The sequence below is a fragment of the Rhinolophus hipposideros genome (genome assembly GCF_964194185.1).
Source record: "Rhinolophus hipposideros genome assembly, chromosome: 16".
NCBI classification, from domain to species: domain Eukaryota; kingdom Metazoa; phylum Chordata; class Mammalia; order Chiroptera; family Rhinolophidae; genus Rhinolophus; species Rhinolophus hipposideros.
This window is the reverse complement of record NC_138062.1, coordinates 49233861-49246157: the sequence shown is the minus strand read 5'-3', so window position 1 is coordinate 49246157 and position 12297 is coordinate 49233861. Positions and strand designations below refer to the sequence as shown.

Genomic DNA, 12297 nt, shown 5'->3' with positions numbered 1-12297 from the left:
GCGTCCTTCGTGGGAGCTACAGAAGCCACCATTTGTACCTCAGGGCCTCTCTTCTCAGTGCTTCCGACTGAGGAAGGCTGCTGGGGGCCCCTGAACACCCCCAACATAGGCTCCGGGCCGGAGCCTTGGTTGTCAAGCTCCCTGCTACTCCTGACCCTCTGGAAGGGTAGGTGGACACCACCAGGGGCAGTGCACGTGGTGGTGGGTCGGACATGGGCGCAGGGGGTCCCTGGGAGGCAGCAATGGCCCCCCAGGGAGGTCAGGACAAGTCCTGGGAGAGGACTGGCCAGGTGCGCAGGGTGGTGCCAACAGCTCAGGGACCTGACAGCTGAGGCCTGGCCGTGGGCACTGGGTGGGCTGAGGGGAGGGGAAGATACTGGGTGCGGCTGGAGGGCTGGCCAGTTCTGCTGTGGAAGCTGCAAGGGGTGCCAACTAAGAGGCCCCTGAGCACAGCTGGGGCTCCCCCATCTGGAGGTGGGGTTGGAGGAGTGGAGGCAGGCCGGCCGGGAGGGAGTGCTGCAGATGTTCGGGGGACACAGTGATTGGGAAGATGTAGGGGGTGTGGGATGAAGGGGGAGGCCCCTGGGGGAGCAAAGGCCTCAGGACCTGGTATCACATGCAAAGGGGTGGAGAAAGCTCAGAGCAGACACCATGTCCTGAAATCGGGTTTTGCACGCACAACACTAGAAGGAAACATCTCACAGTTCTACTGAATATAAAAACTGAATGGGGAATAAATATTCTAGAAAACGCTCCCACATGCGGCTGGGGCACCGCCTCAGAGGCAATGTGACCCGCATTGCGCAGGTGCAGTGCGGGTTCCGGGCACCTCCACGTGCGCAGGCGCGGACACGCTGGTGGCTCCTACTGACTCACCTGGCAGGCGAAGCCGCCCCGTGATTCATCGGCAGGAAATGACAGACGGAACCTCACAGCTTTACGTCAATACTTAATTTTTAACTTTAATGTGCAAATAAATAGAAAAGGAAACTACATTCAAAATAGCTGCAAAGGAAGTCCAAGCCCCAGAACAAATTCTTCAAAAACGCAAGAGCTCCCTAGAAGCATGCAGGGTCGGGGCTCGGAGGTCTGGCCCGCACCCCAGGCCCCTGTGGAGGCACAGGGGGACTGTGGGCTCCCCAAGGGGCTGCCAGGTGGGGCTGGTTCAGGAATTCCGAGGCTAAGTTCCCTTCTTAAAAATAAGGATGGGGACAAAGTGCCTGGATTACACTCAAGAAAACACGGGCAGGGAGACCCCGGAAGGGACACATCCGCCTTGGCCTAGGCCTAGAAAGCCTTCACGAACCTCAAGTTCCACAGGTGACTTCTAGAAACACGTCTCCACTTCTGGGAAGCATGGGCAGGGCACAGCTCAGCGGCGGGAGGGCAAGGGCTGCACCAGCAGAGGCTGCACAAGCTCGTTCCAGGCCCACCGGTCTGTGGATCTCTGTCTGACGGTGCCAGAGGCCTGGCCAGGGCTTTCAGCGGTGCCGCAAATGTAGAGCTGGTCCCCAATTTAACTGCTTGTGTTCTTGGCACAGAAAGCCTTGGATGCCTCTGGGGACGGTTGCCTCAGCCCCTTACGCCCATGTCCTCCCCAGGTGGCGACTGCAGGATCAGCAGTGTCATGGCGGGTATGAGGGCTCTTAACCAAGAAGCCGAGGGTCTTCGCTGTTGCAGAAGTTACAACCACTGAGAGCGCGTCAAGGAATAAATAGGTGTGCATATATGTACTTCTAGCATGTCCATCTTCGGTACGTGACCCCGCCCACGGCTTCCCCGCGTGGGCCACTCAAGCTGGGCAGTCGCGTTGGGCTGAGCCCTGTCCTCTCACAGACCCCGAGTCCGGCTGCCAGATCAGCACAGGGTTTGGCGTCTCTGTTTTCTAGAGCGGGGTCGTCTGGGCCATTCTGGTGCCGCCTGGCCACCCCCAGTCTTGACGTAAACACAGAATCCTAACCGTTCGGCTGAAAGGGCTCTTCCCACTTTCAAAGTGGTGAAGACCCGCGTGCCGGCTGGGCCAGGCCAGCGTCCACTGCCAGATGTGGGCGTCACCTAGCCTGCCCAAAGTTTCTGCAAGTTCTTAGAACCACTCAGGAAGGACATCATGCTTTTAAAGCAGGTCCACTGGCCCGACTCCTTGGGTGCTGGGGGCTCTGGAATGCTGACCCCTCCCAAATGTGTACCCTTGCGTGGTCTGTCACTGACTTTTCCACGTGCCCTGTGCATAAAAGGACCAGTGCGGCCCTGCCCAGGGATTTGGCACTTGTGAGGTAAGCGCCCGGCAGGTGTGTGAATGCAATTGCTCGTTCCTCAGCCAGTGTGCGGATCCTCCCGTTTCCGGTGGGGGCTGAGTCCCCAGCGTTCAGGTGCAGGGGGTTCAGGTTCAGCACAGGATGGGCCCAAAGGAAGCTGAGGAGCTGAGGGGCAGCGGTGTGGGGCTGCACGCCGGCGCAACCCCCTTCTCTGGAGCTGGCAGCCGGTCGCAGCAAGGCCGGGGAGGCTCTGCTTCCCTTCGGTGGTTCATGAAAATGCCCCGATGGACACGCAGGCTGAGGACGTGACCGCAGCAAGCTGCGTGTCGTGGTGGCCGTGAGGGCACATCAGGGAGAGGCCGGGCGGCGGCTGTACTGCACACGGTAGCGGGTCACGGGCAGGCCGTGCACGTGGGCGGTCTCGCGGAGCGTTTTGCAGGGCACCATGTCCTCATCCTCCTCGCCCATCAGCCAGTCCTGCACCAGGCCGGCTGCCTCCACCGTCACGTTGTCCTCCAGCCAGCGGCCGTGCCACTCCTCAAAGTGCTGGTGGTGCCGCAGCAGGACCAAAGGCTGCACCTGCAGGGGGCGGGGGGATAGACAGTCAGGGGCCTGGGTACCCCCAGCCGGCCGTGGGCTGTACCTCGGGGCCCCAGGCAACCCCTGGCCAGCTGGGGGCTGGACCCAAGTTCCCAGCAGGGCGCTGGGAGGGGCACCTGCTTGGCCCGGCAGAGGGTCCCCCGGCGGTACATGTAATCCTCCGAGTTGACAATAAACATCATCTTGTGGGAGCTGAGCTTGAAGCGGCAGTCCACGTTGCAGGCGCTCTCCACCCCCACCAGCCGCTTCCAGGAGCTCTTGGCCTCGCCACGCAGGGCCCGCACCTGCTCACACTGCCACCTGCGGAACTTCTTGAGGTTCCTGGGGGCCAGAGGAGGATTTGCGGACGAGGAAATCCTCAGCCGGACTTCCCAGGGGTCAGGGAGATGCAAATCAAAGCTAAACACCACCACCCAAACCCTTCAATCAGGGAAAAGCAAACCCAGTCACACACTCGTGCTGGCAAGGCTGGGAGGGGCTACCTGGCCAGCCCTGCTGGCTCCTCCCATTTGCTTCCTTGGTCCCTCCAACAGGGGAGCCCCTTGCCCAGGGTCCCCCCCCAAATATGGCCCCCCTTTCTCCTCAGTCCCTCTCCCACCCATGTCCCTCCCTCCTCACTGGGACAATCTCATCTGAGACCCTCTCTCTTCTCATCAGTGGGTTTGCGACCCTGAGGACCCCTCCTCTCAGGCAGGTCCCCACCTGGCAAGTGGTCCCCACTTGAATCTAAACACCCACCAATGGCCCACACTGATATTAAAGTCCACCGTCTCAACCTGGCCTGAGATGAGACCAGGTCCCAGAGGCCATCACTCCTGCCTCTGGAATGGCTGCCATTTCCGGTAGCTTCTCCCTCAGGGTCCTCACTGCCCCCCCACCCCAACCTCTCTCCTCTCAGGCAAGGCAGCTCCCTTGTACTCTCATGGTCCTAGGATGACTGCTCCGCTCACCCCTGACCTCACGAGGGCAGGGCCACACCTCACACACATCGGGTGCCCAAGAAGCGCCCCCAGATGGAGGCAACACTGTTGTTCAGTATCAATTAACGACAGGGAGCCTCCCTGCGGGTCCTCTCACCTCTGCAGGAACACAGGCTTCAGCAGGAAGCCCTCAGTGGGTGAGCTGGTGGCACCCTCAGTCCCCACGTATTGCTCCACGTACCGAGCCAGGTGCTGGGGGACAGAGTGAGACATAGCTGTGACTTCCCGTGCACGGGGCCTGTCTGCCAGCACCAGAGCCCAGGGCTCCCAGGGATGTGTCCCCACCCCTCCTAAAGCTTTAGAGGGATGGCAGCTGTTGAAGACCCTGACGCATGAAGGAAACCTCCCGTCTGCAGCTAGGGCGGGATGTGCACACCCAGCCACGATTAGGCAACTTATGGCATTTTGTGCTTAAATAGAGAAATCGCTTCTGTGTAATGACCTTTCTGTAATTGTCATGTGGTAAGTTCACACAGGGGACGGAGGCACCCATATGGAGGAGGACAGTGGGGTCCAGACCAAGTTGGAGATGGGGGTGAGCAAACAGCAGGGCTTGCAGGGGCCACCCAGGTCCAAGGTGGGAATGGCTGGTAGCGTCCACCCTGTTAAAGCCAGAGGCTCCTCCAGACATGAGTTTAACAAAACCTCATTCTGGAAACTTCCAGAAGGGGCAGGGTATGCAGGCCTCCACCCTCACTTGTCTTGGAAAGCGTTTCCTGTGCGGGGAGTCCTGAGGCAGGCAAGGAGGGCCACTGGGAGGGGAGCCCCGTGGCTGTGGAGGGTGGTGGGGTGGCCCACACTGCAAGGGAGGCTGGGCTTATGGGCCCTGCTGCCAGCTGTCACGGTGAGGGCGCCAGGTCACGGCACCTTCCCCGTTTGTCCAGACACAAAGCCCCTGAGCAGACACGCTGCTCCAGCTCCTGGTCCACAGATATGAGCAGCTTGACTCGAGGTCAAAAGGCAGCAACAGAAATCATATTTCTGATGTCTTTCTTTACTGCTGCTCGACTCCACAAAAGGATCTGATGCATGGTGTCAGGGGACCAACCGTTGTGGTTTGTCCGGGAGCAGTTCCTAGGATGGGGGACTCTGGGGGATAAAACCAGGAATGTCCCAGGTAAACTGGGAAGAGCTGTTCACTATTGTGGATTGAACTGTGTCCCCAGAAAAGACATGTCTAAGTCCTAACCCCTGGCACTTATGCATTTTGAAATGATGACATTATCTCGGATGAGAAATTTCAAACGAGAAGTCACAAAAATAGAGTCCTGAGCACCCTTCCCCAGCCTCCCCAAGCGGGGCACCCCTTCCGGCTGCAGTGCCCTGGTAGGAGCAGGAAACTGGCATTGCCAGAGCACAGCCATAGCTGCTTCTCAGCCACCGTCCCCGAGCACGAAGCTCTGGGTGCTTTCTTGTAAGCCTGGATGCGTGGAAGCTCTGTCCTGGAGCCTGGGCCCACATTGGGAAGCCCGTGGCGGGAGGTGGGGAAAGAGCGGTGCTCGGTCCGTGGGGGCTCACATGACCTTTTTTGGAAATAGGGTCTTTGAGGATATAATCGAGTTAAGGTGAGGTCACTCTGGATTAGGGTGGGCCCTAAGTCCGCTGCCTGGTGCCCTGTGAGAGACACAGGGGAAAACGCCTGTGGAATGTGCGACGCGGAGAGCGCGCCAGGATGACCGTCTGGTCATTGCGGCTAGTGAGCCGGAGCGCTGAGCGTTAGCACAGGGGGTGCAGAGGTCACACAGCTCGGGGTCACGGGCTTAATGGGATGCCACGGGGTCTATGGGAGGAGCCGGGAGCTAGCGTTTGGGGGAGGGTGGCCTGGCTCTCACGACCCTCCTGCCCTGGGAGACACCCTGGTCTCCGAGGGGTCATCTGAAACCCCCACCCCACCTTGGGCTTCCACGGAGAATCTGTGGCCTGTGCTGGTGCACGGGGTTCTTGGCGTGGGAGTCCCGGATGCTCGCTGCCCATTACTGCTGCGGGCCCCACGCGTGCACAGGCCCCGAGCGTGGCGCTGTGGCCTCACCTGCACCTCCACGGGGTCCTCTGTCTGCGCCTCCTCGGTGTCCAGGAGCTCAATGGTCATGATCACCTGCCCTTTGCGTTGAAGGAACATCACCTGGGGAAGGTGAGGGACAAAGCCTAAAGTCAAGGGAACAGCAGGGCCCACACAGGACAAAGTGGAAAGGTCATCAGTGACCTGATTCACCAGCCACCAGGCCTAGCCCTTCAGGGACCACGTGCTGGGTGCCCACCTCACAGGCTCTGTGGTGCCCTCGAGGCTGCGCCAGGATCCACAGGCCCGTTAGGAGTGCATATGGGACCAGCTGCAGCAGAATTAGGATGTAGTCCAAGCACACCCCCTCCCCCGCACCGGGCCCTATAACAATGGTTGGGCCTCCTGTTGGGGGCGCCCCCCACCCAGCACCCCCAGCCTCACATGGGGCTGGCCTCTCACCTTGAAGCAGTTCTCATCAGCCATGCACCGCTCAGCCTTCCACTGGTAGCTCGTCTCCCTGGCAGCGCGGACACAGCGGGAGGACAGGTTCCCGCCAGCAGCGCCCCGCTTCTTCTCGTTCAGGTAGAGCTCCACCACCTTCAGACAGACGTCATCGCTCACGAGGTGGTGCAGCTGGTGGGGAGGGAGAGCCAGGGCGCCAGGTGTGTGACCCCCAGGAAGAGCACGCACAGCCGCCGCTCACACCTCCTGCTGGGGACCCCCCCTCCATGTGGTGGAGCCCATGAGATGGGGATGAAGGCCCGGATCTGATGGGCCATGGAGGGTGACTTCAGTACAGGGGGCAGAACAGACCAGATCAGACCAGACTAAGACAGACCAGACCAGAAAAAGACTATAGCAAACCAGAGCAAACCAGTCCAGAGCAGAGCAGACCAACCTAGACCAGAGCAGCACACACTGCATTGGAGTGAGAAGCACACAGAATCAATGCAGAAGAAAATGTTCTAAAATGGGGATGTTTAATTATCTGAAAGCGTTGGGAGGAAGCGTGGTTATTGTCCCTAAATGTTAAACTATAAACACAATGAATTCCTTCAATTCCTACAAACACATTTAAAACCATGTGAGTCGGCCCCACGGGGCACTAGCTGCAGCCGGACAGGCGGGACTCAGGGCCTTGGGTTCTACCCCAGTGTTGCTCTGTTGAATGAATAGTGACACGTAGATACACGCGGGTCTCATACAGTGCCTGGCACGTGGGAGGTTCCCCATAAACACGGGCTTGTTACTGAAAACAAGAACTGCTAAAAAACAGACAAAAAGAGGCAGTGAGGCCACTAACCCTCCAAGGCAGGTTACAGATGTCGGCATGGAAGGGCCCTGTGAGCAGCCAGCCCAGGGCGTTGCCAACTGGCTTTGGTGGAGTCCCAGCTGTCCCTAGAGCTGTGCCCGTTGGGGACAGCCTCGGCCCCAGCCCGGAGGGGAAGCGCTCAGCCCCATGGTGTCTGCAGGGCCCCAGGCCTGCTTCCCATCACCAGGCCGCTTGGCCACGACTGGATGATGACAGGAGGGACAGAGACCCAGCCCAGCATGCAGAGGGAAATGGGACGCCTGCGGAGGACAAGGCTGAGGTGTCACACAGAGCGTTCTGTGTGTGTCCTTGTCGCCAGAAAACTTGCACCTTCTCACTCATCAGTGAGGGAAGCTGGCACAGGCATAGATGCGTTCTTCACCAGGACAGTCACAGCCACAGAGGGATGACAAGGTGCCGAGTCCATAAGCTACTGGGGAATGTCACGTAAACCGCAAAGAGAGCACCCTGCCCCCTCAGCCCAGGAGAGAGGAGAGATTGCCAATCCCTGGCCCCAGGCAGGATGCAGAGCGCCCACGGGGAAACCAGAAGCTTCTGGGAAAGCGAGGCTGTCGGGCCTGCCTCCACACCGTCCAGGGGAATGCAGGAAATGCCCGGATGGGCAGTAGGCGATACGCACTGCTGCTCCAAGGGCCCAAATAGGGGCTCATTCCCCGGAACCCTTCCAAGGCTAGGACGAAGGAGCCACCGGCATCCCAACAACCAGGAACGTCGCATCGTCATGCTGCCTGACACAAGCCAGATGGGTGGTGTACTTCCATTTACACACAGCTCAGGACCAGAAAGCAGGGTAGTAGGTTCCCAGTGCAGAGTGGCTGGGAGGGGGTGTGGATGGGACTATCCATATGTGAAGACCCACCGAGCCGTGCACTTAAGATTTGGGCACTTTTCTGTGTTCTACCTCAATAAGAAGTTTCTCAAACCTGGAAGGAAATGCCTTTTCTAGAATGTTCCCAGTGACCGTTTCTGGGTGGGAGAGTAAGGACATTCTTTTCCTGGCTTCTCTTCTGCTTTACAGTGAACAGCCTTACTTGATAATCAGGAAACAAAAGTCAAGTTGAAGAACAACTGCAATGGTAACTGAGCAGGGCTCACGTCCCGACCACACCCGACCCATCTGGGACTTGGCTGTTTACACTTATGCGACCAGTTTCCTCTCATTGACATTTGGCTGTGAGCAATGTTTCCCGCCTATAAATGACGCTGATGACCAGCACTGATATGTGCCCCTTCTGCCCCCCAGTGAGCTAAGATTCTTTCCAGTGGCCAAATTACCACCTGAAAAGGCTGTCAGCAGGGACTCAAATCCTTGCAGGCGTTCAAAGCAGCGTTCGCCACAACAGCCAAAAGGGGGCAACCACCCAGATGTCCATCCAGGGATGAGTGAAGAACACAATGGGGCCCGACCACACAATGGAATATGACTGAGCTACGGGGACTCACTGGCCCACACTGCACACAACACGGATGAACCCTGACAACCTCATGCTGAGAGGAGCCAGACACAAAGGACCACACAGCATATGATTCCGTGAGGAAGAGATGTGTGCAGAACAGGCAAATCCAGGTACAAAAGCAGACTGCTGGTTGTCAGAGGCTGGGGGAGGGGATGGACAGCGAGTGCTAATGGGGACGGGGTGTCCTTTTGGGGTGATGGCAATGTTCTGGAACTAGATATAGTGGTTGTATAACACTGGGAATGTACTAAATGCCACTGAATTGCTCACTTTAGAATGGTTGCTATTATGTTACTTGACTTCTACCTTGATTTAAGAAAGAAAAAAGGAAGCTGCTGACATGGGGCGAACTGCAGAGCACGGGAATCTGGGAGGGCTGGTTTTCAAAGCGGGGGACAGGCAGGGAGTCAAGGGGAGCTGCTGCTGCCCTGGGTGTCACACCTCCCGCCCGTCCCTCGCTTGCTCACCTGGCGCGCGATGCTCTGCACCAGCTTGTCCATGGTGAAGCCAACGTAGGCGTGGATGGTGAACATCTCACGCAGGGTGTCCTCGTACTGCGTGGGGTCAATGGTGCCATCCAGCAGGCTGCGCACCATGTCCAGGAAGGCTGGGTAATATTCTTCCAGCTCCACCTCACCTGAGGGCAGGCGGGACCAGGTCACCCAGGCCCACAGCCACAAGCCCCCAGCTCGGTCCCCACCTCCCACCACGGGCTTCCCAATGTGGGCCCAGGCTCCAGGACAGAGCTCGGCTGGGCGGTGCTTCCACGCATCCAGGCTTACGGGAAAGCACCCAGAGCTTCGTGCTCGGGGACGGTGGCTGAGAAGCGGCTATGGCTGTGCTCTGGCAATGCCAGTTTCCTGCTCCTACCAGGGCACTGCAGCTGGAAGGGGTGCCCCGCTTGGGGAGGCTGGGGAAGGGTGCTCAGGACTCTATTTTTGTGACTTCTCATTTGAAATTTCTCATCCGAGATAATGTCATCATTTCAAAATGCAAAGTCAGAAAAACTGCGAGGGAACATTCCTGCCTATATAAGCTATGAACCGGAACCCTCGGGGCCCACAGGGGCAGCCACTGTCCCTCAGCACCCACGTGTCACCCTGGGGCTCTGGCAGGGTCCGGGGGACTCACTAGGCTGCTTCAGCCGCAGCTCCATGGCGGGGTCATTGCCCTTCTCCCGGCGGCCCTCGCAAAGCAGCTTCTCCCTCTCCTTCTCGGTCCGATACTCCAGGAGCTGCTTCTGTGCCTGGCGGTAAATCTTCAGGAGCCGGGAGCACAGGGTCTGGTGGAGGCGCAGGAAGAAGTACCAGTTGTTGTTGGCGAAGAAGAGGCTATAGACATCGTCCAGGGCCTTGTGCGCTGCTGGTGGCGGTGGCGGTGTTAGCTGCTGCTCGGCGGGGGTACCCTCGCCTGCAGCCCCCTTCTCCTCGGGAGGGCTACTCTGTGGCCCAGGAGCCGGCTTCTTCCGGTCACCGGCATCCAGGCTCTGCCCCTGGGGGCTTCTCCGGCCCTCGTCGGCAGAGTCCTCAGATGCTGCCAGGTCCAGCTGCTGAGAGAAGAGGCTGGGCACGAACTGGTGCAGCAGCTGGTGGATGGTGGCCTGGTCCTCTTTCTGGATGGCTGGCTGCCGCTTCACGTAGTAGCTGATGAGCGCGGCCGCGTCCTCCAGGATCTGCCTGTCCTCGTACACGAAGATGAGGTGTGGTTCACTGGAAGGGGCGCTGCGGCCCTCTGAGTGCTGCTCCTGGTGCTGGGGACAGGGTGGCCATCAAGTGAGCATTCACCCACGGGGAGAACCCGAGACAGGGACCCGGGGCTGCAGGGCTCTGATGGGGTCACACTGCCCGGCAGTAGGACCAGAAAGGGACCACGCTCCCTACCACCAACTACACCTGCAGCGGCGCCTGGAGTCCCCCAATTCCAGCTGACCTGGGCTGCCCAGTCCAAGCTGCCCATGGGGGCGAGGAAGGTTGAGGGCAGACCCTGGCCTCTCTGCCCCCCATCATTCATTCATGGATGCTCGATAGACTCTGAAGACCCAGCTCTGCTTACCGGTGAGCCCTCTCCTCCCGCAGCCCCTCACACCTGGCCCGTACACTGCCTGTCTCCTTCCCACCTGCCACAGCCCCTCCACTGTCCTTTCTCCCAGCACAGGCCTGCCACCTGCCTGCTCCCATTCACCTGCCCACTCCAACCATCTGCCCATTGAGCAATCTGGCCAAGAGGAGGACAACCAGCACCATTACACCTCTCCAGGCCCCCCCGACCCCCAGCTCACCAGAGCACCCAGCATCTGGCACGCCGCCCTGCAGCCTCTCCGGCCGCAGGCAATCTGGTGCCCCTCCCCTGATGCTTCAGGCGCAATGAGCTCTGTTCCGCTGTGCGCAGGACCTTTGGATGAACCTGTCTGCTTTCTCCCTGCAGAACTGGGTCGGTCCCTGGGTTCACCCCTTCCTTCGGTCATTAGCTAGCTAATGATTTTCTTCCCCACACGTGAAGACAACCACTACTTCCCCCAGACTGCCTCGAGCTGCCTGATGTCAGCCCCTGAAGTGGGGCTCGCCCAGGCTTTTGGGAAAAGTGAGTGTGGATTCCATCCCTGTATAGGTGCGACCTCCTGAGGGCAGGGCCTGGGCCTCCCCTCATCAGCCAAACGTCCCCGCCCCCCTTTGCCTCCAGGGAAAGAGCCAAGGAACTCAAAGGTCAGTGGTGAGTCTGCTGGGCCACATTATCACCCCAATTTGACGATGTACCATGGATCCTGGTGGGGGGGTGGTCTCAGGCCTCGAGGGCCCACCTGCCGACTAAAGTGAGGTGGCCAGACGGGCTGCAGGGTGGAGCCAGGGGATGAGGGGTGGGCCCTGCAGGGGTGAGGGTGCCCCAGGGCGAGGGAGGCAGTAAAGAAGAGAATCTCAGGGACCCCCAGCTGTGCCACTCAAGAGCCAGGAAGCCTAGGTCAAGCGGCCTGGTGTCTCTGCCTTTAAGTTCTGCACCCTAAAAGGAGGTATGACCCCTGGCTGCTTACATGAGGAATAAAGGGGGATAAGTGACCCTGCTAAGGCAGGTGCTCGGTCACTGAAGCTACCCTGTCTCTGTGACCTGGGTACAGTCCGCGAGCAGTGGCCCTTCCTCACCACTCATCAGAGCTCTGGCCGACCTCCCTGATGGCCACATCCCGCGGCCTCCACCTCCGTGCTGGGCCTCCCACTGCAGGCTCTTGTGAGTAACTGTCCCGGCGTGCGTTTCTAAAAGGTCCAGATCCTCAGAGCCCAAGAGCCGGGCCCTACCTCAGTTCTGTGGTTCGGGCCCCAGGAGCCTGGATGTTCCAAGTCTGGCAAGAGGGCACCGTGCAGCAGCTGGAGGTGGAGCCCCGGTCTCCTGTCACTGGAGCCACCTCTCATGTCTCAGTTTCCTCACTGCTAAAATCTGGATAACGGTACTGCACAGGAAGGTCTGCGAGCGAGGGTTATGGGATGTTCCTTCTGGGTGTTCTACCACTGCCTGACGTAGAACAGCGGTGGAGAAGGGAAAGCTGCCAGTATGAGGCATCTAAGGAAGGTCCATCAAGGCACATGTAGGGGGAGGGAGGGAGAGAGAGAGGGAAGAAGGGAACGAGGGGAGAGACCCTGCTGACAATGGCAGAGCCGCTGCAGCCCTTCCCCTGGCCAGC

General features: G+C 59.3%; 1 protein-coding gene across 2 annotated transcripts in view; it reads right to left on the bottom strand.

Annotated features, from left to right (window-relative positions):
• Positions 1–939: 939 nt before the first annotated feature.
• SIN3B (SIN3 transcription regulator family member B) overlaps positions 940–12297 on the bottom strand; it is a 37333-nt gene continuing 25975 nt past the window's right edge. The window contains exons 14-20 of one of the 2 annotated variants that reach the window (XM_081077222.1): positions 9759–10377; positions 9095–9264; positions 6297–6470; positions 5865–5957; positions 3933–4027; positions 2972–3176; positions 940–2834 (exon numbers count right to left, since the gene is read on the bottom strand). In XM_081077222.1, the coding sequence (XP_080933348.1) occupies positions 2604–2834; positions 2972–3176; positions 3933–4027; positions 5865–5957; positions 6297–6470; positions 9095–9264; positions 9759–10377 (1587 nt within the window). In that variant the 3' untranslated portion in view covers positions 940–2603. The remainder of the gene's footprint in view (positions 2835–2971; positions 3177–3932; positions 4028–5864; positions 5958–6296; positions 6471–9094; positions 9265–9758; positions 10378–12297) is intronic. The other variant, XM_081077221.1, reaches the window with a different exon arrangement.